The sequence below is a fragment of the Peromyscus leucopus genome, chromosome 5 (genome assembly GCF_004664715.2).
Source record: "Peromyscus leucopus breed LL Stock chromosome 5, UCI_PerLeu_2.1, whole genome shotgun sequence".
NCBI lineage: Eukaryota > Metazoa > Chordata > Mammalia > Rodentia > Cricetidae > Peromyscus > Peromyscus leucopus.
In genome coordinates, this window is record NC_051067.1 from 68,099,295 (window position 1) to 68,125,379 (window position 26,085).

General features: G+C 40.7%; 2 protein-coding genes and 1 long non-coding RNA gene across 13 annotated transcripts in view; 1 reads left to right on the forward strand and 2 right to left on the reverse strand.

The window, feature by feature from the left end:
• Cacnb2 (calcium voltage-gated channel auxiliary subunit beta 2) overlaps positions 1–12,703 on the forward strand; it is a 356,801-nt gene extending 344,098 nt beyond the window's left edge. For 6 of the 11 annotated variants that reach the window (XM_028870493.2, XM_028870497.2, XM_028870495.2 and 3 more), the window contains 5 exons: positions 3,690–3,799; positions 6,899–7,050; positions 8,368–8,463; positions 9,913–10,101; positions 10,919–12,703. In XM_028870493.2, coding sequence (XP_028726326.1) covers positions 3,690–3,799; positions 6,899–7,050; positions 8,368–8,463; positions 9,913–10,101; positions 10,919–11,407 — 1,036 coding nt within the window. In that variant the 3' untranslated portion in view covers positions 11,408–12,703. The remainder of the gene's footprint in view (positions 1–3,689; positions 3,800–6,898; positions 7,051–8,367; positions 8,464–9,912; positions 10,102–10,918) is intronic. The other 5 variants (XM_028870494.2, XM_028870499.2, XM_028870496.2 and 2 more) reach the window with 1 other exon arrangement.
• Positions 195–4,457, reverse strand: LOC119088052. Its single transcript, XR_005091625.1, has 2 exons — positions 3,984–4,457; positions 195–2,507 (listed from the first exon to the last, which is right to left on the reverse strand). It is a non-coding gene; the product is annotated as an uncharacterized LOC119088052 (long non-coding RNA).
• Nsun6 (NOP2/Sun RNA methyltransferase 6) overlaps positions 9,609–26,085 on the reverse strand; it is a 62,671-nt gene continuing 46,194 nt past the window's right edge. The window contains exons 9-12 of the mRNA XM_028870506.2: positions 23,911–24,059; positions 19,399–19,524; positions 15,271–17,049; positions 9,609–14,308 (exon numbers count right to left, since the gene is read on the reverse strand). Of these exons, the coding sequence (XP_028726339.1) occupies positions 16,816–17,049; positions 19,399–19,524; positions 23,911–24,059 (509 nt within the window). The 3' untranslated portion in view covers positions 9,609–14,308; positions 15,271–16,815. The remainder of the gene's footprint in view (positions 14,309–15,270; positions 17,050–19,398; positions 19,525–23,910; positions 24,060–26,085) is intronic.

Sequence of the window (26,085 nt, forward strand, 5' to 3'; positions counted from 1 at the left end):
CTGCTTAGTTGTTTCTGTGGGCCATATTTATCATGGTGTCCTTGACCCCTCTGGCTCCTACAATCCTCCCTCCCCGTTGTACAGGGTTCCTCTGGCGCCACCTAGTGTTTGGCTGTGGGCCTCTGCATCTGCTCCCATCTGTTGCTGGATGATAACCCCTCTGATGACAATTAGGCTAGGCACTAATCTATGGGTATAGAAGAATATCATTAAGAATCATTTCATTGACTTTTTTTTTTTTTTTTTTTGCCATTCATGTTGGTTCTACCCTGGGTCTCCGGGATGTCCTGCCTCTGGTTCCTGGCCATCCAGGCAGTGTTGGGCGTGGGTTCTCTTGTGGTGTGGGCCTCAAGTTGGACCAGTCCTTGGTTGGCCCCTCCCACAAGTTTTACACCACCATTACCCCAGGACATCTTGCAGGCAGGGCAGATTGTAGGTAGAAGGTTTTGTAGGTGGATTGAAATTCCAGCCCCACTGCTAGAAGTCTTGCCTGATTATAGAAGATAGCCATAACTAGGAGACTTCGCTAGGGTCACTCTCATAGACTCCATGGAGTTTCCACTGCACTAGTTTTCTTCATCTCTGGCCTCCCTACACACACACCACAATTCCAGATCTCCCTCCCAGTACTCTCTCCCTCTGTCCTTAGAGCAGCAACCTTCCTAAGAGTCTATATCCTATTTTGACTTGGACCAAATTCAGAGGCTAAGATATGGGAGGGAATCTATCATTACATGCTTATATGATGATTTAGATACTCTGCAAGGGTTGAAGACCACTAGTCTAAACCTAATTATCTCCAGAAATTTTGCCCTTAGATTTTCAACTACTTGGGGGCAGATCCAAAGCAATAATAACTATGCAGCCTAGAAAGCCTACCACACAGGTAGTACATGTGTCATCACTGTATCCCCATGATGGTCCCCATCACAGGGCAGCTGCTTCCCAGTGAGTAGCAGGAGCTTGCTGGAGGCTCATAACTAGCCCCTTGGTTATCAGCATCACGTGGTACCAATGCTTCTCACTTAGGTACTTGCTCTTCCCTCTGCCTGGAATCCTCTTCCCTCAGTATCCACATGACTCCTTCCTTCCAAATCTACATGCCACATTAATGGACTGTTCAAAATTTCGGAACACTGAATTGATACCCCCCACACTGTTCCATCTCCATCCTCACTAACCTGCCTTAATTTTTAAATGGGACCTGCCACACTGACATCAGGTGTCTGCCTACTTCTCTATCATCTTGGCTCCTCCATAAAAGTTTAAATTCTATAAAACTTTTTTTATGAGATGCAGGGGGTTGGGGGGGTGGTCAGGTCATCTTACTATGTTGCCCAGATAAACACACCTGACCCAAATGAACATACAGCAAGTATTCTGTAAATATGTACTGAAGGAATGATGACTTGAGTAGCTATGTGCTCTCTGTGCTCAGCATAAAAAGAATCCTATTATGGGATGTACAGCTGGAGCTTCCCCAGTGCTGCCACTCCACCTTACCGTCTCACCCCCAAATACATGAGAGCATTTTGTGCTAACATCCCAGGACACTGTACCTTGGGGATTTCTTCCAATGGCTGTTGGGTTGGTGCTCCTCTATCCTCAATCTCCTGTCATCTCTCAACCTTCATCCTTCCATTTCTGCCAAACACATCCTTCAATCATATCCCTAAAATGATTTTCTGGAATGTCTAGAAAGGTCTTTAATCAACCTATTTAACTGATGGTGTAGATGGTTACCGGTTTTATTGTTGTTGAGACAGGGTCTCACTACGTCTCTGGGGATGGCCTCGTACTCGAAGTCCTTCCAAGTGCTGGGATGGCAAGTGCACCCTTTGGCACTTGGACATGAGGGGTTCTGAAGGCTGTTGCGTTGTTCTTGTCTAGCCCAATGTTGCTCTTGCCCTGTTTTCCTCTGGAAGCTTTTTGGTTTCTGGTGTGATGGGATTTATGTCTGGTATGGATTTTAATCAGTGCTAGATACTTTCAATATAAAAATACAGACTCTTATTCTGAAACTAACTCATTAGCTTATAACTATATGGGGTTTGAACTGCTGGGCAACTCTTCAACTTTCAAACTTTCCTTTCCTATTCTTTGTTTCTTTGCTTTAATTCTTTTAGAGAAGCCCTTAATTCCATCCGTTCACTTTTGATTTCTACTGTCACTTTTTTTAAATTTCCAAAACCTCCTTATCCTGAGCTTTTAAAAATAAATTATGTTTCAGTTCTAGGAACATAATTTAGCCTTCAAATGTATTTACTAATGGTTGTTTCTTTTATAGCCTCCCCTGTAAGACATTTACAAAGATGCCCAGTGCTGCTCTTATATTTAAGAAAAGGGCAAACAGGCATAAGCAGGAAGTATGTGCTCATAGCTGAGGCTTGTCGGCTTCTCGTTTCCCTATAGGACATTCTTGCTGAGTATTCTGTAGAGGAGACATTTGGTGTACATAGTTTAGTCATTCTGCTGTTTGTCCAGAGGAGCATCCTCCTTTCTGACACCTAGAGGATATAAAAGAATAAATATAAGCTGGGCTTCCAAAAGACCAAGATGGAGAAGTAGATTGAGGACTCAACATTCAGAATCATTTTTTCCCCTCGCCATCTAATGTTCCCAGCCCCCTAATCAGGGGCCCTCTGATTTACTCCCATAAGCCTCTGGCTTTACACCAAATAGATAATTTTTATCAGGCCACTTGATGCTCTGGGGGCTCTGACTTTGGGCTAGACTATAAACCACACCTCTTGGTTGTAGTTTTACTGTCACCGGCTTCTTCATGGATACTGTAAGCCTTTCGTTTTTCTCAGTTTCCTACTGCCTATCTGAATATTCCCAGAATATTCAACTTTCCCAAGTACAAGCTGCTTCCTGTTTTCAGCTCCCATGTACTACTACTTTAGTTCTACCCCATGTGAAACCTTTCAATTCATTACTGCTGTCATAATAGACTGTATGTGCTATGCATATCGTACTGTCATCATTTAGGGTCTATGTTCATTCTCCATCTGCCACTAGATTCTCAGTTCTCTGAAGGCTGTCTTCTTCATGCATGTCACAACACTGTAAAAGCACTAAGACTACAGAATTAGGAAGCTCAGTTCAATTTATTTTAAGAGTAATTTTTGTTTATACTAACATGAAGTTTTAGATAAGGCTGTTTGTAATTTCTTTTCTATTTATTTTCCATCAGCAAATGTGGATCTCTTACAAGTTTCAGGGACAATTTAGTCAGACTTGGTAAGCAATCAGTAAATGCTAGGCAAAACAGGTGCATAATAAATGATTGCTTGTCCTAATAAGTCTGTTTTGAAACATGTATGTGTATGAATATAGATAAATGTTGATACTTACACATGTGTATTTCAAGTTTATATTTATTTATTGAATATGTATGAGTGTTTTGTCTTCATATATGTATATACATATGTGTGTGTACCTGGTGCCCATGGAGGTCAGAAGAACATTGAGTCTCCTAGAGTGGAGTTACAGAAGGTTATTAACTACCATGTCGGTGTGAGGAACCAAACCTGAGTTCTCCGCAAGAACAAATGCTCTTAACTGCTAAAGCATCTCTTTAGCCCCTTATGTGTATACTTATATATATCAACCATCCTTTAAATTTTGGAGCTGTACTTCTTTTTTATTTGGTTAAGAACCTTAGGGTTTTCTCTTTTCTCCAACAGGATATCCATCACAAGAGTCACTGCTGACATCTCCCTCGCCAAACGCTCAGTGTTAAACAATCCCAGTAAGCATGCAATAATAGAGAGATCCAACACAAGGTCAAGCTTAGGTAAGTCAGTCAATAACAATGAGCTTAAGCTATTTAAATATTCCTTACCTAGTAGTAACAGTGAGCAGATCTGAATAGAGAATAACTCCAGGTACCATATAGAAAAACTGATGTAAACAGTCTGTAGTCCTAATGATTTCAGTGTAGATTATTAAGATAGCTTAAGTCAGAACATTCCACCTACCATTAGCAGTGTGATTTGTCTCAGAAATGTTCACTGAACAGTTATATCGGTGATATCATATTCAAAACTATGTTTTACATGCTGAGGCTGATAACAGAGCAAACAGAATAACAGAAGTCAGTTGTCTGTCCTGTGGGGACTTTGATGCATTTACAGATTTATAGAGAGGTAACTGGAAATTGTTTATTAACATACAGTAAGATAAAATTCAGAACTTCTAACAGCCACTATAGCTTGCTGAAATATGTGTTTGGTGTTTTAATTACTGGTATGCTTAACTATTATATTGTTAGGCTTTTGGTTTTATACATTTCTAAAAGTTGTGGGACATGTTTAGGTTCACTTAATTCTTTGTTAGATATGTAAAGCCTTTGGGAAGCAGAGTTTAAGAATACAAGTTTCTGGGCCGGGCGGTGGTAGCGCACACCTTTAATCCCAGCACTCGGGAGGCAGAGGCAGGCGGATCTCTGTGAGTTCGAGGCCAGCCTGGGCTACCAAGTTAGTCCCAGGAAAGGCACAAAGCTACACAGAGAAACCCTGTCTCGAAAAACAAAAACCAAAAAACAACAACAAAAAAAAAGAATACAAGTTTCTCAGTTACTCTGAACTATAATTATATAAATAGAGAGACACAGTAACATTTTATCTTTTAGTAATACTTCATAAAACTGTTTTGGGGCACTGGAAGGATAGCTCAATGAATGAGGGCACTTGCTGCTCCTGCAGAGAACTGGAATTCAGTTCCTAGTATGCACTAGGAAGCTGACAGCCACTTGTAATTCCAGCTACAAGGGATCCAATATCCTCTTCTAGCCTCTGTGGGCACCTGCATGCATGTTGACATAACACATAAAATAAAACTTCATTTTGTCTCCTAATAAACACTCAGTGGTGAATCTTTAGGTCTGGAAATATATTAGGGATATAGGTATGGTGGCACATACCTTTAACCTCAGCACTTCAGAGGATGAGGCAGAAAGATTAAAGTTCAAAAGCAGCCTGGGCCACACAGTGATACCCCATCTTATAATTGTTCTTTCTTAAGAAGGAAAATGTGATATTTTTTGCTTATAGTAATCTCTTATTTTATCTGATACTTGAGAAAACTGTTACGCTATCATTTCATAGACTTAACCAATTAACAAAGTCAAGCAGCTTATTTACAGTGACCAACTAAAAGTCTTTACAACTATTGGTTGTGCAGTTTTTAAATGCCTCTTCTACTCCATGTATTTTATTGAGCATGTACTATGTACTAAATAACGTGCTAAAGCCTGGATGCAGGAGCTCAGAACAGCAATAAGGCAAATAAGAGTCACTGGTATACAGAGTGAACACAGTGTTCCTGAGCTGAACCCAGTGCCAAAGAGCTAATTAATGCTGCAGTAGCTGTAGGCCATGCATGGGGAAGGTTTTCACAGAAAATATCCTGAGCTGAGATTTAAAGTTGGAAAGCATGTAGAAGGGAAAGTGATTGAGAAGGTGATGATTTGAGACAGTGGCAATTGTAAGAAGCTTCTGAAAAACATATGTCACTTTGGCTAAAGTATATAGCTTAACAAAAAGGGAGTTATAAGACACATCATAAAGAGGCAAGGTAAAACATTAAGGAACTAATGGTTGCTAGGCAGTATTCTAGGTGCCAGGGTCATAGAAGCAAAGGACACAAAAGATACATAAATGAACTGAAAATCACAGATAGTTGGTCAGTGGCTCATGAGCCCAGGGAGCAGAGAATAAATTGAGGAGGGCATCACTGGATACAAGGACTGCCCTGGGGAGGAAATGACATTCCAGACAGTGACACCTGTAGATATATAGTGCTGGTGATACTTTCATCAGGTAGCTGCAAAGCTAAAGATTGTTTTACGTAGACTCTTCACCCTCCCACCCAGATTATTGGTAAGCAAAGCCTGACATGTTTTACCAAGTTTATTCATTACAAATATATAAACTACTATCTTAATAGGACAGAGTCCATATACTGTATTTCAGTGTCTCAAATCTCTCATTTTTCATAAAACTTTATTTTTTTCTTGAAAAACTGAGCTACTTATTCCGAAAGTTTCTGATGGTCTGAAGTTTGCTGTGTTACACTGTTATCATTTATCCAATTCTGTTCCCTGTGTTTCTTATAAAATAGTAAACTTAAGAGGTTGATCAGATGTGATATGTAGTATTTATTGCAAGAGGACTGTATGTATCAGAGGTATCTGAGAAAACATTATTTTGAAGTTAGTATCTCAAGTGAGTAGGTTGTGGTTTCTCAAAGCATCCAAGTAAAGACTTTGATGTAGACAGTGACTTGCCTTTTCAAGAATAGGTGAGTTAAAACCATCTTCGGCCGCTCCCCAAGCAGGGGCACCTGGACGGCCAGGTGGCTCTGCGGCCCGGCTAGCTCAGTCGGTAGAGCATGAGACTCTTAATCTCAGGGTCGTGGATTCATGCCCCATGTTGGGTGCCAGATATTGGTGAAATTATTAAGGCCACTCCACGTAGTTAAAAGGAAGATTTATTTAGTGGGTAACTTACAAATGAAGGGATAGTTAGGGGGCGGGTTCTGGAAAAGATGCAGCGCAGTCCAGCAGTGTTCTCTGGAGAACTCCCCTTGGTCTACCTCTAGCATCCAGGTCCAGGAAATAAGAGAGCACAGCGCATCCTGATCTCAGGTCTTCAGGGCCCTCCCTTGGCCCCGCCTTGTAGGCGTGATAGTTACCGAAGCCTCAATGGGGGTTGGAACTTCCAGACCAAAGCTGGAATGGCTACCGATTACAACACCTTTCATCAGTCATATTGAGTATAATCATTAAAATAGCAGCTGACTCTTTGGATAAAGAAATAGTGTGCCATTTTATTCTAGTTTACTGTAGTTTAAAAATGTGTCCTTTTAAATAAACTCTGTTTAACTTTTACAGCGGAAGTTCAGAGTGAAATCGAAAGGATTTTTGAACTTGCAAGAACACTACAATTGGTAGTCCTTGATGCAGATACAATTAATCACCCAGCTCAACTCAGTAAGACCTCTTTGGCCCCTATTATAGTGTATGTAAAGATTTCTTCTCCTAAGGTAAGTGGGGTTGCCATTGTTTGTCTATATTCAGAAATTACTGCCATGTGTTTTATTGCTCTGGTTTCCAGTAGTCACCAGCTATGCCTTTATTACGGACATAGAGTTTTTGAAAAAAATCCATACTAGTCAAGAAGTTTGAAGAGAAGTATGAGCATGGTTAGTGTCATGGCTGGGAGCAGTGGTCTCAAGTGTGGGCCATGGCTCACTGAGATGGTTTCAGAAGGCTCATAATATAGAGGCCGCTTCCGTGATAAAATGCAGATGCTACTTCCTTCCCACACCGGTGTCATCTGCACACATGGTGCTAAAGCTGTGGGGTCCAAGCATGAGTGCATGTAGCAGCAAACACGTTATGTTCTCACAGTTCCACATAAGAATGTCCTGATGCCGTAGTAACAAACTGTTTAACACCCTGTGTAATGAACTAAAATGTTCAGCCACTGTCCAGAGTGAACTGTCTCAAGCAGAAACACCAATGCCACTGTGCTCATTCAGACTTATGTACTTTGACTGATTTTGCTTAAGGAAAGATCTGCTGACACTTCAGAAGAACCATTTGTTGCCAACAATGAAGTATGTAAATGTGTAGAAGATACAGAATGCCATGAATGACCTTACACAGCAGCATAGTGAAAGGTCCAGTCATATTGCAGTACAGACCACAGGACTGCGATTATCTGGTACATGAAGCTGTTCCCTGTGGCTCCTGAGTCTTCCTGGCCACAGGTCTTTATGGGAAGGAATAAACTTATTCATCTTCAGTATAGCATTGAAGAATGTCACCAACTCTCTGAAGAGGCACAGCCCCCTTTATATAACACTGTAATGTTCTCTTTACAACCATCAAGAAAGCCGTACACTATAGCAAATTGCATATAGAAGCATTATTCTCATTAAAGGTTTCTTAAAAAGTAATTTATATTAACATGTGCTAGATTTATTTTTGAATGAATTAACAGTGCTAAGATTTCTGATAAATATTCGAAATATTTCCTACAAACAATGGCCCTTTGGGGTTCATAATTTTTTTTAAACTTAAATAGGTCATGAAGCAGAAAGTTTGAGAAGTTAGGCTAGAAAAAGACTCTGCATCAGTTTTATACTAGTGTTTAATGCTTGTAAGAGACTTATGCAAGAATGTTAATTTGGGGGTTAATCTCTGTTTTATTCTATTTCTCAATGATATATGCTGTTCATCCATGTATTATATTACTGTATATAATGTAATATATATATATAATAAACGAGTTCATAGTGTACCCCGTAGCTTACCTGAGCACAGATATTCCTGTTACAAATCCCTACCTTTTCCAGGTTTTACAAAGGTTAATAAAATCTCGAGGGAAATCTCAAGCAAAACACCTCAATGTCCAGATGGTAGCAGCTGATAAACTGGCCCAGTGTCCTCCGGTAAGTTATCTACATAGTGCAAACAGCTGAAGAGATCAGACCCGCATTTTAAAAACTGCAATTACATACTGTGGGAAGATACTCCTCCTTACTTACAATGGCATTCATTCCAAAAAAGTAAAGTATGTCACAGCCTGTGTGACCATGCATTTTGAGCATCTGTAGGACAGGTAATGATCACCCTTCCAAAAATGCTACACGTATCCTAGGCAGGCCTCACTTTCTAATACAGGACTGTGGTTTGTAAGATCGACCTATTTGGAGTCTGGTTTTTATCCATATCTAGCCACAGGGAATAAACTGTCTCCTCTTAACAGGTGTCTGAGAAATTGACTTGGGATCATGTCAAACTAAACGTTGACTTTTATATTTAAGAATGCAGATGTGAGCTAGTTTACCGCGGCTACATGGAGGTCAGAGGACAACTGCTGGTGTCAGCCCCGCCGTCTGTCTTGTTTGAGACAAGGTCTCTTGTTGTTGGCCAGTGTGTACACCAGGCTAGCTGATTTCCAAGATTCTCTTGCCTGTGCCCCATGCTCCTGTAGGAGTGCTGGAATTACAGAAACGCAATGCTATGCATCTAGTGTGGGCATGGGTTCTGGAGAGTCACTCAGAAGGCACTTTTACCCAGTGAGCTATCTTTTTTTTTGGTTTTTCGAGACAGGGTTTCTCTGTGTAGCTTTGCGCCTTTCCTGGGACTCACTTGGTAGCCCAGGCTGGCCTCGAACTCACAGAGATCCGCCTGCCTCTGCCTCCCGAGTGCTGGGATTAAAGGCGTGCGCCACCACCGCCCGGCCCAGTGAGCTATCTTAACCAGGAAGTTTCTCAGAAACACATTCCTAGTTTTATATACTTTGGGACTATAGATCCCAGCTAGTGTTCATTAAAGTACAACTATTTCAAAAGCTATCATTATGGATTGGATTGATTTAAAGTATGTTAATTTCTAGATCAACATTTTTAAATCTTCAAAAGTAAAGGATCTCTCCTGCCCACTGAACTGTGAAGTTTGGGTGATGTCAAAATGTCAGTAGTTTGAGCTACTTCTGCCAAAGTGCATGACCTAATCCTGTCTCATTAGCTTCCAGAACTTCCTGCAATTTGTATCAAGAATAAGCACCCTTCTAAACTGTTTAGATTTTTCATGTTTTTCTACCATCATATCTGTGTGTTTTTTTCACAACTGATCATAACTCCCGTGCATTGCCCTTACCAATCATGCTGATAGCTGTCCACTTTGGGGCAATCAGGTAACCAACATTCAGTGTTTTAATTAAGGATTTGAGGCGACACACGTACATAAGCTAAGAGACTGAGCCAACAGAAAAGGAGAAAACAGGGCAAGAACAAATACAATGGGCAAGGCCTCTCCTCTACTTGTACATTTGGCGGGGAGAGGGAGCTTGGTCCTGGGTTGCATTTATGTTCTATCTGAAATGCTTGCTTTAGCAGGAGTCATTTGATGTGATCTTGGATGAGAACCAGCTTGAGGATGCTTGTGAGCATCTGGCCGACTATCTGGAGGCCTACTGGAAGGCCACCCACCCACCCAGCAGTAACCTCCCCAACCCTCTCCTTAGCCGAACTTTAGCCACTTCAACTTTACCTATGAGCCCCACCCTAGCCTCTAATTCACAGGTAAGAGAGCTTCCTTTTATGGTTCTCATAGGGAATCTAGGCTGCCTGAGCTGATACCCCTGGGACTCAATCCCAGAGAGGTAATTCCATGCTTGCTCTACTATCCTTTGCTAACCAAACTAAGAAACATGTGTGCCATTTAACCGAGGCTCTCTCGTATGAGCTGTGTACCTGTAAACTGAACACACTATCAGCAGCTCAGCCTCGGAAGCCCACTAACGGCATGGTAACTAAGGGGGTAGACAGGCTGCAGTCAAACCCTTTTTGCTCTGCTTCTTTCTGTGTAAAAACCTCAGCAAGTTCTCTGGCTGGTCCTGCTTCTAAAACCACAATAGTGCACTAGCCCAAAGGGCTTAACACCTGACTTAAAGGAGGAGGAGTACTTGGCTCCATGTTATACCACTTGCTTATCATCTTCGCCTTTTTGGAGGCTAAGGCAGGATAATGAAAAGTTAGCGGCTGACTTAAGGACACTGTCTCCTTTGGGAGGGTTCTAGAGTAGTACCTGTCCCATTAAATGCCCCATCTTAATGAGTTTTAATCTACTCAAGCAGATTAGTTAAAACTATAGTATAAGGCACCTGTATTAGTACTAGAATCACAAGACTATAAAAGAACATTCTTTCCCCATCATTAAAATGCAATGTTACCATGAACACAAGTCCAATTTAAGCAGTGCGGCCAGGTGTTTCAAAAAGTGCCTAAGCTAGGCTAGGCTTCTTTTCAGCATTCTGGGTATTTCAAAGGGACGGACTTACACTTTCAAGTCCTCAGGTTCTGTCCTTAGTTGATGCCCTCACGTGTTCCTTTTCTCCAGGGTTCTCAAGGTGATCAGAGGACTGATCGCTCTGCTCCCCGGTCTGCTTCCCAAGCTGAAGAAGAACCTTGTCTGGAACCAGTCAAGAAATCCCAACATCGTTCTTCCTCCTCAGCCACACACCAAAACCACCGCAGTGGGACAGGTCGAGGCCTCTCTAGGCAAGAGACATTTGACTCTGAAACCCAGGAGAGCCGAGACTCTGCCTATGTGGAGCCAAAGGAAGACTATTCCCATGAACACGTGGACCACTATGCCCCACACCGGGAACATAACCACAGAGACGAGACCCACAGCAGCAATGGCCACAGACACAGGGAGTCTCGCCACCGCTCTAGGGACGTGGGTCGAGAGCAGGACCACGAGTGCAACAAACAACGAAGCCGGCATAAATCTAAGGATCGCTACTGTGACAAGGAAGGGGAAGTAATATCCAAGAGGAGGAACGAGGCTGGCGAGTGGAACAGAGACGTCTACATCCGCCAATGACCGTGTGTGTTCCTGCCCCCGAGTCTTGTGTAACATCATCCTTAAGCAAAATCTTTGGGGGTACATTGCAACCATCTGTGATCTGTCTTGTATATTTTGTATTGCTGTTGCTTGAATAGCAATAGCATGCAATCAAGTATTAATATACATTCTTTTGTAAGTACCACATAAATTGGCCTAGTCCAGCTGCAGTCCTCCACCTTTACCCTGGACTCTCCCAAAGCTGTTTGGGGTAGCTGCCACTTAACAGAGTGGCTTCTAAAATGTAGTTAATGTATCCAGTGAGCCAGATGCAGCACAGATGACCAGTGGAATTTCTCCAGATTTTTAATACCCAGATACCTGGCCTGTGTCATTCTTTCATGGACCACTGTTTCTTGCTTGTACCTCTGGCTGACTAAATTTGGGGACAGATTCAGTCTTGCCTTACACAAAGGGGATTATAAAGTTAGAATCTATTTTCTATGTACTAGTACTGTGTACTGTATAGACAGTTTGTAAATGTTATTTCTGCAAACACCTTATTATAATTATATATATATATAATATATATATATCAGTTTGATCACACTATTTTAGGGTCTTAATGCCAAGTCAGCAGATTTGCTTTATGAATCACAGGGACTAGAAATACCCACATTCAGGAAATTTCTAATAAAATTGTCTAGACACCTCTCCCCATTCTAAAAGAGAGCCTGTACATATTGTAAATATGTGTGATTGCTTGACTTGAGGTTTGATTTCTGAATGTTATCCCATCCTTTGAAGTTTTTAATTTTAACCATAAATTATGGTAACTATAACCAAACTCCAGAGGTTTTTCTACTCCATACAGTCCACAACTGATTGTGACAAACACGTTCTTAGCAGCTAGTGTCTGCTATAGTCACTGCACTGGAGTATCCAAGCCGAAGCCGCCGTGTGCACATGAGTGTGAGTGTGTGAGTGACTGAGATGAAGTGGAATACAAAAGACTAACGCAGAAACTAGAGGCTGATGGCTGAGAATTCTGCTCACCTGGCTTAGTATTTAACTGTGTTTTATGTTGCTTTAAAAATCCATGGAGCAGCCAGGGAATGTGAAGAAGCTTGCTGCCAAAGGTAACCAGGGGAGCACTCATCTGCTGCCTCTTGCTTTACTCCTGAGAAGAGAAAACACGGGCATCTTGTACTGTGAGTGTTCCACTGGAAATGTACAATCTTGTGTGTCAGAGTATTTTGTTTTAGTAAGAAATGTTTACACAGCTTGTGCAATTATTTCGTAGGGAAATAAATTTTTATAACTTATCCCACTTCACTTCCCCCCTTGCCTACTGCTCCTGTTGTGCATCGTCAGTTCCCTACTGGTCTTCCCCCAGAATCTACTCCAACAGTTTCACTGTCCATCAGAACCCAGAAGTGCTTCTTATAACCCAAGTTTCTGCTAAGTCCTTAGATATTATCAGGGCAAAAATGGAATGACTTGAAGTGAAAAAAGTTAAGAATATTTTCTTACATGAGACATCTACTCTGAAGGAGAACCTAGAAGACACTTTCTTCGTGCTTCAATTTGCCTGCTTTAAGAAGTGTACAATGCTCTTATGCTAAGGCTATAAAACCTGTATTTCTCAGGAGTCCAGTGCTGATGGATAAGTAAGACTGTATAAGCTGCATGGGCCACTAGCATTTGAAGCATTTCCCAGGAAAATGCCTATCTGCGATTACCCAACCAGATCCATATATTACTAAAACGAATAATGGTTATAATAAATATTTTTTTTATTTGTTTCCTGGTATTCCAGGTTCTTCCCAAATATTCTTAGGCATTTATAAGTAAAGCAATTTTGTATTTAAAGAAGTTTTACGCTTCATACTTTATCCTATACCCAAGAAAACTAAAACATTTAAAATATGAATTGCATACACATTTTACCAGTGTTTTAGATGCTTATAAAATGAAATTTTCCCCTTAGAATCAGCACGTATAGTGCTTACAGAATTTACAGACTATATATAAATTAAGCTGACCCAAATTAAGATTGTTCTCATAAAATAACATGTAAGTAATTTCACAGATGTTTAGCAGTGATCTAATCCCTTCCTATATGTTACTGCATCCAATGGAATGGCTCTGTGCCACTCAGACTCATGAAGGATGCTGTTTCCCTCACTTGCTGTCACCATTCATCCCTTTCAGAAAATAGTTCTAATGGTGTCCACCTGTTAAATTCTGTACTCAATTCTTAGATCATCACTTTACTCTGAATATGCTTCTGCACATCAGGGCATTCCTCTATATTGCTGACGGAGCTGACATAGGGGCACATCTGTAGAAAGGTGCACACTGGGGCTATGTCAGCAGTATGCAGCAGATCTAGAAATAAGAAAATAATCCTCAGGAAGACGGGGCTATTTATTGACTTGTGGGATGTAATTGCCAGTCTTTTCACAAGCAAAGGCTTAATCTTAACCTACTCAGCTGTAGAATCCTTATTTCTTTTTTCTGTAGTCAACCCAGGAAATGCTGGAAATAGAAATAGAGTTAATAGTGTTATACTTCTATGTCAGTCATTTCAGTTTTTCCTCTGCTCTTTCTCTACTGCTCTTTTACTTAAATGATACCAAAAAAAGGTGCTGCTAAACGTAGGATGTCTCACCGTCATACTGTACTTCGAGACAACGCCACATTTTAATATCGTTTGCTCTGCATTCCTGTTAAACACGTATTGTCATGACACTAAACTGTTTAACGAACTTGTTTTAAAGTCATTCATGGAAACAAAGAGCTGGCTTCTACACTGTTTAACAGGGGTATTAATTGCCATTTGAGGAATGAACATGTTAGATCCCACACTTACCATGTGGAACATCATCATCCGGCCAATGCCAATAACCTGGTGTTCTTTTGGTCTTCCCCTCATGTCTAATTTAAGATGTAAACAAAAACAAGGTAGGTAAAACTTTTTACAGTGTAAACCAGAGGCATCTTCTTCCCACCTAAATTCAACCTGTAGAACAATCCCAATTCATACCTAGAAGCTTACTTCACGTTTAAGAGGACCCACAGCTTTCCTGTCTGCTCAGTGAGGTGCTACTGCTCCTCCTTGATGCTCTGGTCTTATTCCAGCAAGTGGAGTACTGCTGGCTCTCTCTTATTAACTGCTTTATTCACTTTGCTATATAAACTAAAATCTAACATAGGGTTCTAGTTAACATGTATTTACCATTGAATTAAATATTTTTTCTGTTTTCATAGAAATAATCTATATTAAAACTATGTTTAAAAGATATATTTAATATCCTTCCAAGTGTCCCTGATTTTTTTCATCTATTGCACCTTTTTCTAACATTTTTGTGTCCTTGAAGAATGTGTGGTTTGCTTTCAAATTAAGGGGAAGAAATCCACTGGAAATGGCCCATGTTAATAGGAAAACTGTTAACAGTATTCTGTGTCCTTGCTGTTTTAAACACATGCAGAGTTATCTTTCAATAGCTCTGCATGCACTCTGGTATTTACTAGAATGGCTAAAAGGTGACACCATGCAGGTTTGCTGGTAGGCTGTTTCTCTCCCATTCTCACCCCACCTTAGCATATAAGGATGTGCAGAGAGCAGGAAAACAAAAACAAAAACAAAAACAATGATTATGGCGTTTTTTAAAATCAGAGGGGCTACCCTGAGTCCCTGAAAGAGAAGTACCACAAGGAGACAGTGTTTCTCTTCAGTCAAAATGGCATCTACTGGACACAACCAGAATGAAAGATGGAAGAGGGGTTGCTTATATACTTGAATCTTAGGAAATTCAATATAATTTTTCATATTCAATAAACACCTATTGACTATCTACTCTGAAGCAGTGACAGTGAAGAAAAAAACAAAACAAAACCTGGTTTATCTATCCTGGTGTATTTCCCAAGTGTAGGAACGAGCTCAAACTAACACATAGTAAACTGGAATCACATTGCTAAAAGACTTCTCCAGGAAGAAGCCACCCAAAGGCTTTCCTGATCCAAGAGCTGCTGTAGTCATCATGGATATGGTAAGTTGTTGTGAGACCTTCCTACAAGAAACCTACAAGGAAAAGGAACTATTAGCACCTCCTTCCAATTGTCCATTTGACAAAACCAAAGCCCAGTAATTTGGAAGTTATGTAAATGAAAGATAACAAGCCAGTCTAGTGTGTTGCACACGAGACCTTTCAAATGTGGCTGGGTACTAGAAATCTTGAGTCTATCTCCAAATCAGGTAGAATGAAGCCTGCATGAGGACATGACCAAGTTTCTGAAAAGCAGATACTCAGGCTGCTACTGTGGCCCAGGCAGACTGGATATATTATCCGAGTAGACTAGCCACAGTGGCAGGATGCCTGGTCACTTTTGCAGACTGGGTAAGCTTCTTATTTTTGTCTGAGGTGAGCTCAGATTTGATAGGAAGAGCTTTTTATTTTGTCTTACCTATCAGACACAGTTGCCTGGAGCTTGTGTTCTGTGAAGCTGCTTATGTTCATCAAGAGAAGCTGAGGCCCAGCAGACGGCACCAGGACAGGTCTTAGCTGTCAGTAATTGCTTTTCTGTTTCTTACCAACCATTTTTCTATAATTTCCCATGATTTCTATTCCAGAAAATGATAAGTACAGCCAAAATATGGACTATTCTCAATTGCTTTTTTATCTACAAAGTAAATACCTATATTTCACCTTTTAGATTATTATCTAGCACAACTCCAAACTTCATTTAAGAGAGCTGAGGGCTAACGAGATGGCTCAGTAGGTAAAAGTACTTGCCGCACAAACCTGACAACATGGGTTCGAACCTCAGAACCCAAGGTAAAAGGGGTCAATTGATTCCCAAAGTTGTCCTCTGACTTCTACATATATGCCATGGCATGAGCAGTACTTCCACACACAGGTCATACACAGTGACTAAGTGAATAAATATTTAAACTAAAAGAGGCCTGATTTAGAATTAGTAAGCAGAGAGAGTGGGGAGACTCAGGTAACAAGCCCACTTACCTCAGGCATGATGTAGTCAGTGTTACTGCCCCTGGCCTGAATGCATAATGAAATAACCACTGCCATCTTCTGAATAGAAAACAGCTTTTTCATAAACATGTGAAACGTTTAGAGTTTTATTCTTTCGTCTTTAGACTATTTTTTCATATTAGAAAGACTAATATTTATGAGTTAAAACCTACAATATTTTCCATACCCCCCCCCACCAGGCAATTCCTCCTTTCCTTTTGTATCATTTAAGGCAGATTATGCTTTTCCAGCCCTCTACTTCTCCAGGGCCACATATACACACTGCTCCTTCTGATCTCAGGGAAACTGTTAGCATCTTCCTGTTTGCTGAAAATTCATGCCATCACTCCACCGGCCTGTCAACACTTTGGTGTAAGAAAAAGCAACACACAGAGAAAATATTCTGAATTTTCATTTCTGAGAAACCTTCTCTTCTGTGCTTTTACATTTTAGAAACTTTGCAATAAAGAAGCCTATGCAATCCTTGTTGGCCAGCCAGATCATGTCTTCTCTTTTGCCATCTCCAAGACAATCAGTGTCCACATTCTGCAGTGGCACAGCAGACGGATCAAATCGCTGTAGCTGTTTCAATTGCTGCGGTGACAGGCCAGCTCCCGCCATTCCTTCTCCTCCGATCTGTGGTTCCTGTTGGGAAGAAATGAACGAATAGGGTTGAATGTACTATAGTTAGGAAGTTGCCTCTTCCTAGCTTAAGTTAAAAAGACAAACTGGTTGTGCATTTGACCCCTTCCAGAAGAATAAGTAAAAGTAAACATTCTTGCTTTTATGGGGATGCACATGCCAATTTGAGGGAAGTAGAGAAGCAGTGCTATGTGGCCACCTGATGAAGGAGCTCTTACTTATTTAGGATCCTCCATGTTTATATAGTCCTATGATATTACAAAAGGCCTGAAGGTTATGATTAGAAGCTTGTAGATTTAAAAATGCAGCTCTAACATATTTCAGCTATAACACTTAAGCAAGCAGCTTTACCTAACTCTTTTTTACTCACATATAAGATAGGTAAAATACCCAGTTCTTAAGCTAAATAAAGACAATACTGTAGTCAGAAGTTTTCCTGTATCCCAGCTAGCTGGCAGTTGGGACAAATCTCTCCCACTTGTGTCCCCCAAGGAAGCACACAGAGGCTTATATTAATTATAACTGCTTAGCCATTAGCTCAGGCTTATTACTGACTAGCTCTTACACTTAAATTAACCCATAATTCTTATTTATGTTTAGCCACGTGGCTTGGTACCTTTTCTCAGTCCTGCCTTGTCATCTTGTTTCCTCTGTGTCTGGCTGGTGACTCCCGACTCAACGTTCCTCTTCCCATTATTTTCCTTGTTTGCTTGCCCCACCTACACTTCCTGCCTGGCTACTGGCCAATCAGCGTTTTGTTTTTTTTTTAAAATCAACTGATCAGAGCAACACATATTCACAGCATACAGAACATCCCACAGCACACTATTGGGCCTGGTGTATCAGTGAGTGGAACTTTATCAATGAAGCAAATGAGTAGTCAGTCTTTTCATTCTCTAACAGCCCCTGAGACATCTAAAATGTCTTTAACCACATCAACTCTACAATGGAAGTTTTCTTATTTTATACACACTAGAAGAATACATATTAGAAAAGGGTATGTAAATCATGGCTGCATCAACTAGGTTTTAAGGAATCAGAAAGAATTCAGTGACTTTTTTTTTTTAAACCACTAGTGCCAAAGATCAGAAATGCCAACAAGTCATCATTCCACAGACAAGTGTTTTGGACACTGGTGGAAAAGAAACTACTGTCAAGAAAACAGTCATCCATGGCAGTGAGGAGAGAATCTTCCGTTACTTCTTTAAACAGATTCCATATGCAGTCTGAAGTCTTGCTTTCATTTACATGTAATTATCTTAATCACTTTGTCTAGGGCCATTTCTAGATTGTTTTTTTTTTGTTTTGTTTTGTTTTGTTTTTTTGGTTTTTCGAGACAGGGTTTCTCTGTGTAGCTTTGCGCCTTTTCCTGGAACTCACTTGGTAGTCCAGGCTGGCCTCGAACTCACAGAGATCCGCCTGGCTCTGCCTCCCGAGTGCTGGGATTAAAGGCGTGCGCCACCACCGCCCGGCATTTCTAGATTGTTTTTAACCTGTTAGAGTTCTGCATAAGAAGCCACAAAGTCAGATACTCAATGTCTCTGAATGTTTACATCCCTGAAGACATAAATACCTTAAAATTGAATCTGCTTTAATAAAAAATGTAACAAAGAACTCAGGTTAGTGGTCACTAGACAAACTGCAAAGGGCTTAAATAATATCCTGTATTAACATAAAAGTTTACAGGGTGACACTCCTGAGCTGCAGTTTGTCCCCATGTCCAGTTTTCAGATGTCCTGCAGCCCACTGCTGCAGTGTGTTTGATGTGGCAGAGGCAAAAATGCTCAGTCTTTTCCAAATTAGAAAAATGTAGGTCTGTAAAGGAAGTAAAAGGTTTTTGCACAGCTGGAGAGATGGCGCAATGGTTAAGAGCACTTGCTGCTCATGCAGAGAACCAGAGTTGGTTCTTAGTATCCACATATGGTGGGTCACAACAATCTGTAACTCCAGATTCAGAGGATTTGATGCCTTCTGTGACCTCCATGGGCAACAGGAATGCACATAGTATATATACAAACATGTGAGCAACATACTCATATACATGAGTAAATCTAACCAGAAAGAAAGAAAAGGAAAAGCATTTTTTGGAGATGCAGTGTTAATACTAGCAAGTGGAATAAACATCAGAAAGATACCCAAGCCTGTCCCAGTTTAGCACAATGGCAGAGCACAGAGAGAGGAGCTGCTTTCTCATTTGGCTATGTGAATCCCCATGGTCAGTCAGAATACACCATCACTCTTATGAACAGAGTGCTTCAGAGTTTTGACACACCACTCCATAGTATCCTGTGTGTAACAGTGCACGTCACACTGTGAGATGCTGGTAACACTGGGAAATGTTAGTGTTCTCACCTGGGGTTGAAGCTGAAGGCAGGGGAATGTTGTGAGGGCCCAGGCAACTTGCTCTTCATTTTCTGCCAGAGTTACTGTACACGTGCTGTAAACCAGTACTCCCCCTGGCTTCAGCAGCTGAACTGCCTAAAGAAATCAATGATCAGACTATGCATGTCATAAGACCCAATAAATAACCCAAAGTAAGTTACAGAATGGCACATGGTATCTTACAAGTGACGATAAAATGCTGTCCTGTATGACAGCAGCCTCTTCCTGTAGTTAGAGCTCAATGTACACACTGCAGACCGCATGCAGCCTTACCTGGGAGCTTTATGATACACACGGACTCAGCATCTCACACACAACCTTCAGTTACTTCCTTTCCCATGTTATCTGTATGCCCACACCTATATTTGTAGGGAGACCTCCTTTCTGAATCCTATATGCACATATTCAGTTGTCTGTCAACATTTCTGCTATCTCAGGTAATGTGTCCCCAAATAAATACTCATCATTCTCTGAAACCGGCTGGAAAAGCTTTCCCAGCCTTCCTAAAGCTCCAGCCCCGAACCTCAGAGCACCAATTATGCTTGTAGTCCTTTCACCTTCCCCTCCACTAGTCAACCCTACCAGCCCTTCTTTCATTTGTAATACAGAGATGGTTCAGTGGGGAAATGCTTACTGCTCTTGCAGAAGAATCAGGTTCAAGTTCAGCATCTATATAATGGTTCACAACTGCCTATAATTCCAGCTTCAGGGGATCTGATGCCCTCTTCTGACATCTGCTGGTGCCTGCATGCACATGGTACACATATATACACTCAGGCACACATGTATACACATAGAATAAATAAAAAATATGTGTGTGAATCCACACAATCCAGTTTTTGGCTACCACTCCCAGCTTCTACTACCATCATTCCAATTCCAGTCTCTTTAACTTTATTCAGCTGGATTATATATATATATATATATATATATATATATATATATATATATATCAGTTAAATCTGCCACTCTGTTTCTCTGCCCTCCTACAAGCCATTCTCTACACACTAGTCTGAACAATGCTTTTCAACTTTTTGCTTCTCAGCTTCACAAGTCCTGAAAGTTTTCAAGTCTCTACATACAGGTGTTCCTGCCACACTGACCTCCCTGCTTCTGCCCTTCTGCATTAGCAACCCTGGCCTCCTGCTGTTCCTCTAACACCCAAAGTCACAGCTATTTGAGGATCCTTGAGTAGGTTAGAAACTCTCTTACTTATCTAAGTTGCTTGTTCCTTCACGATGTTCTACCCATTGTTGCTCATTGATCCCCTCTCTGAAATGCTCTTCCTGGTTACAACAGACCCACAGCACTCCTTTCTCTCTGTAGTTTTCTCTACAACATTAACATCATGTAATATAACAAACTGCCAGTCAGAACAAAAGCTCTTAGAGAAGGGCAGGGATTGTCCGCTTTCTCAGTTACCATCTAGACATTATTTTGCATGCTGTAGGTATTTAGCAGGAATCAGGATATGTGCTACCATGCTAAAGTAATTTTCTCCCAAATATCTTAAGTTTATCTTCTTTTCTTTTTAGGCAGGCTCTCCTATATCTCGGGCTGGCCTCAAATTCCCCATCTAGGCAAAGATGACTCTAAACTTGGGATTCCCTGCCTCTATCTCCAAGTGCTAGGATCACAGGTGTGTACTGTTCCACTCAGTTTCTGTCTTACTGGGAATCTAATCCAGAGCTTCATGCATGATAGGAGTAATGGTTAGTGTCACCTGGACAGGATCTAGAATCACTGAGGAACAGGCCTCTTGGCATGCCTGTGATTGTCCAGATTAGGTTAACCTGGGTGAAATACCCTCCTTCACTGTGGGAGCACTATTCCATAGGCTAAGGTTCTAGACTGATGAGAAGAAGAAAGCGAGATGGGTTCTAACATCCACTGCCCTCAGCATCGAGCTACAGATGCAATGTGACCAGATGCCTAGGCCCCAGTTGCCATGACTCTCACCATGATGGCTGGATCTCAAAACTAATTTGTTTTCGTCAGGTATTTGTCACAGCAACAAGTGACTAACACATTAGGCCAGCACTCTACCAATGGGCTACATCGCTAAAATGTATCTTTGTAAGCTCATAGAGATTTCCTGAGTTCTCTGAGGCTCTTAAACAATCTGTTCTGGTCTTATTTGGCCTCTTCTCCTAACTCTCCCTTGATTCACTCTCTCCCTCCCCCATTTCCTACCCAGTCAACTTTGTTTCCTTTTTTAAAATAAACTTATGATTTTGTTTAAAATTTTAATAAAAATCTTTCAAAAGTCATAATACATACTTGTACCTTATCTAAAGGAATGTAAACACTGTGACTTTGTGCCAGCTACCATGCTAAAGACTTTAACATGAATTTTCTCAAAGAATCTTTACCAACAATGAAGCCAGGCTGCCATTTCCAATCAAGTATTCCTACTACATAGTGTTGTTCTCCCCATTCATCCAACTAGAAATCAACGTACCCAAAGTCACTAATGTAGAGGAGGCATGGCTCTAATGAAGACAGTTCTGATCCTAAAGTTCACATTCTCAATGTCTAACCGCATCTCACACACCTGCTCTCTCAGCTCTCCCTCACAGCTGGCGGTCTAGCCATGGCACAGGGCACACCTGCTCTCTAAGCTCTCCCTCACAGCTGGCACTCTGCACTGAAATCATCCATTTCCTCTGAGCAACCTTTCTGAATTTCCATTTTCACTATAACCCAAAAGCAACAAGAGAAGGAAAAAGCAATAAAGTGGTAACTTTCTTTTAACCCTCAGGCATTTTGTCTGGAAAGCATCCTTTCAGGCCAGAGGCATGTTCTTTGATGACTATTCTGAAAACTATTTAAATAATCCACAACCAGGGCTTCTATTGTGTATGAAAGGAGGCAGCAAGAAAGAAAGGTCAGAAATGTCCTTGAAGACAACCTTAGAGACTGAGTAATTACAGCATATTACTTGTTGCTGTAGTCTATACATTATCATTGAAGGAAAAGGGAGAAATAATGAATTCATATCTCATCAAAAGAACATTATAGCTGGGTGGTGGTGGCGCATGCCTTTAATCCCAGCACTCGGGAGGCAGAGGCAGGCGGATCTCTGTGAGTTCGAGGCCAGCCTGGGCTACCAAGTGAGTCCCAGGAAAGGCGCAAAGCTACACAGAGAAAACCAAAAAAAAAAAAAAAAAAAAGAACATTATATTGGGGCTGGAAAGATGGCTCCATAGTTAAGAGCACTTACTGCTCTTGCAGAGGACTCGGGTTCAGTTCTCAGCACCCACATGGCAGCTCATGTCACCTGTAACTCTAGTTCCAGAGGCCTTCTGTTTATTCAGACTCCTGCATTCAGGCAGTACATATACAGACAAATAAACACACATCTGCTCATAAATTTCTAAAAATAGAAAAACTGAAATTAACATAAAATGAAGTACATCATATTTTGAAATATACTAAGTTTAACAAAACGGACAAAAATTCTCAAATATTCTATGTGTACTGTACTGATCAATTAAATTTGCAGTTGTTATGATCCTTCTACATTCTGGATGTTATCATGCCTAGTTTAATAATCTGTTATCCTGTATTAGACTTTTGACTTCTAACCTCATAACTAAACTAAGCCAGGAAGAGTAAAGAGTAATTCATTTATATTGAATTATTTACATCAATTAGCAACTATGCATGAACAACTCAGCCAACTGTCTTTTTGTTCTGTTGCTCTGTTTTCATTTAAGGGGTAGAATGTTTACAATTCACTGAATGTCTCAATGAAAACATACTATAAGCTACTGTTGTGTATTTTAAAGAATGGGTCAACATAAAGAAAAGTTCCCTAGGTTTAAAGCTATAACTGGATATGATAATGCATACAAATCATCACAGCACTTATGAGGATGAGAGTAGAATATTGAGAGCTTGAGTCCAGCTTATGATACACCATGAGAGCCTGTCTTAAAAAAACTAAAGCCACACAAACAAAACACTAGGTGTTCTCAATCTCTTCCTTGTCTGTAGCAAATAAACAAAAAAATAAAAAAAGATAAATAAAATTTATCATGTTAACTGAGTAACCCAATGACATTAAGCATTCATTTGTGTAAGCATCCCAAACTTAGCCTCCATAACCATTAAATAACTACCCTTTCTCTCAACATACTCCCTTTGTTCTACTTTCTGTTCCTAGGAATTTGCCTATTCTAATTACCTTATAATTGGGATCATACAAAATTTTCCTTTTCTGACTGGTTTACTTAACTTAGTATAAAGTCTCCAAGGCCATCAATATTGTAGCATGTACCAAATTTCACTCCTTTTTAAGGCTGAATAAATATTCAATGCGGCCATATCAAATTATATGTATGCAGTCTCTGCCCATGACTTCTGATTGACTCCATCTACCCTTTGATCATAGTGAAGGCTGCTGCTATACACAATAGTCTTGGTAGACTGAACACTGAATTAGCAATGGTCAATTTCTTCACAGCAAAGGATCCATACCACATTAAAGAGTTTTCGCTGCAGTGGCTGATATGATCTCACTTCCTTCAAAGTCCAAGTACAAGCCATATTTGGCCTCTGTCCCATCCCACTGCAGGGTGCATCGAGGAGGATTCGGTCAAAAGATTCTGGTGGGAATGGAGGTGCCCCTATAAAAGAGAATTCGAAACATTATCTGCTTTCTTACATATAGGTCTCGAAAAGAGTAGAATACTCTTGAGATAGAAGCAACAATAAGAAATTTAGTCTTCCCTTTTAAAGCCGGGCGGTGGTGGCGCACGCCTTTAATCCCAGCACTCGGGAGGCAGAGGCAGGTGGATCTCTGTGAGTTCGAGGCCAGCCTGGGCTACCAAGTGAGTTCCAGGAAAGGCGCAAAGCTACACAGAGAAACCCTGTCTCGAAAAACCAAAAAAAAAAAAAAAAGAAAAGAAATTTACATCATAATCCAAGATATTAAAGAAAGAAAAATCCTTTCTCCCTTTAAGCAAGTCCTTGGCTAAGCTAAGAATTACTTCTCTTTCATATAGATTTGACTTTGTAAGAACATTAAAATGCAGTTGTTGTAGATGAGAGTTTTGTTAGTATAACACAAACCACACCAAGCCAAATGAAGAACTTCAACTCCCAGTGTTAGAAGCCATAATGCCCCAGAGTCAGTAGCTAGTACCACTTCCAGTCATCAATCATAGCGGAAGTGGTTTCCTTGGTAGCGCCCCCTGCAGGCAGCTCTCGAAAAGTCAGAGCCTGCTGACCTCTGGTCAAGCATGCTGGTCTGGCTGCTGTTGTTTATTCTCCTGGTTTTATGGCAATGTGTATGGCTACTGTCTACTATGATCCATTAGCCCCCTGGAGTTAACAATTCATCAAGTTTCCCTTTGTGTGTTCATAAATAATTTCTGATGTATTTGGTGTGACTGGAGAAAGTTATGAAACTTGTGTTCTTTACCTGCAAGCTTGGCATTGTTACTGAACACTTTTATTTATACCCAGAATTACCTTCTGTTTTTATCTGGTTAGAAGGCTGTAAGGACACAAGCAATTATCAATTTAGCCCACTTCAATCTAGAATCTTTTTTTTTTTTTTCTGTTTCTTCTACTGTCTTGGAAAAAACTTTTCAAATAAATCTTTATTTTCTGATAGATACTGATAATCGCCCCCACCCCGCGCGTGCGCGCACGCACACACACAAATTATACCAGTGCATACTGTCATTATCACGAGTGTGGGTACCTGCTTTCTCCAAATCCTCATCAAAACACCTTTTTATTGACCAATTGTATTTTTCCTTTAAATAAGTACATCCTTTGTGTAGCTTTTCCCTACTGAAATCATTGCCTTTTCTTACTGAACAGAACATCTCTTATACACAGAAGACAGGAACCTTTCCCATAATATTCTATGAATATTTTCCACAATCTATTTTCATAGCTTTAGTTTTTTAACTCGAATACATAAATGTCAACTATTAAAATTTTGCTTTCATTCCTTCAAGTGGTTCCCAGTGTGAAGTCATCATAAAATGATGCAAATGACTACCATACTTGCCTGCTGGCTGCAAGAGCCACTAACAGGAGGTCCAGGAGGGATGTGATGGGGTGGGGGAAGGAAAGACAACAGGTATGGAGAACGGTTTCTCCTCATCCTCTGTTTTCTTGTCAAAACCTTCACAGTCCCTTTTACCTTGGCACCGCAAGTTCCACCCTTTCCTCTAAGCACCAGTCTGGAGCAGCCAGCGCCCTCTACAGGTGGTGACATCTCAGGTGCAGGGGGTCCCTGCGGTGTGGAGGCTCCTGCAGCCGCTAAGCAGTGCTCCCCAGCAGCTGGCAGTTCTCGGTCTCCCGTTTCCCTTCTGCTTTACAGCCTACAAGTATCCATTCACCCTGTTCTTCCTACTGCTTATTTTCATATAAGTGCTCTCTCACTGATTTAAATCTATACTAAATTAGCTACTGAAATACTTTGTACATTTTTTTTTATTCTGTGACCATATAATTCATCTGAAATACAACTCTCAACAATTGCCTAAAAACTGAGAAACCTGCAATTCCACAAAGAACGTCCGTGCAAACTACAAGTTTGTTCTGAATATGTTCCTGAAGCTCCATATTTGCAGGGCCCAGCACTCTGACAAACCAATAACAGGCTGTAATTCAGAACTGACTCACACTCTATAG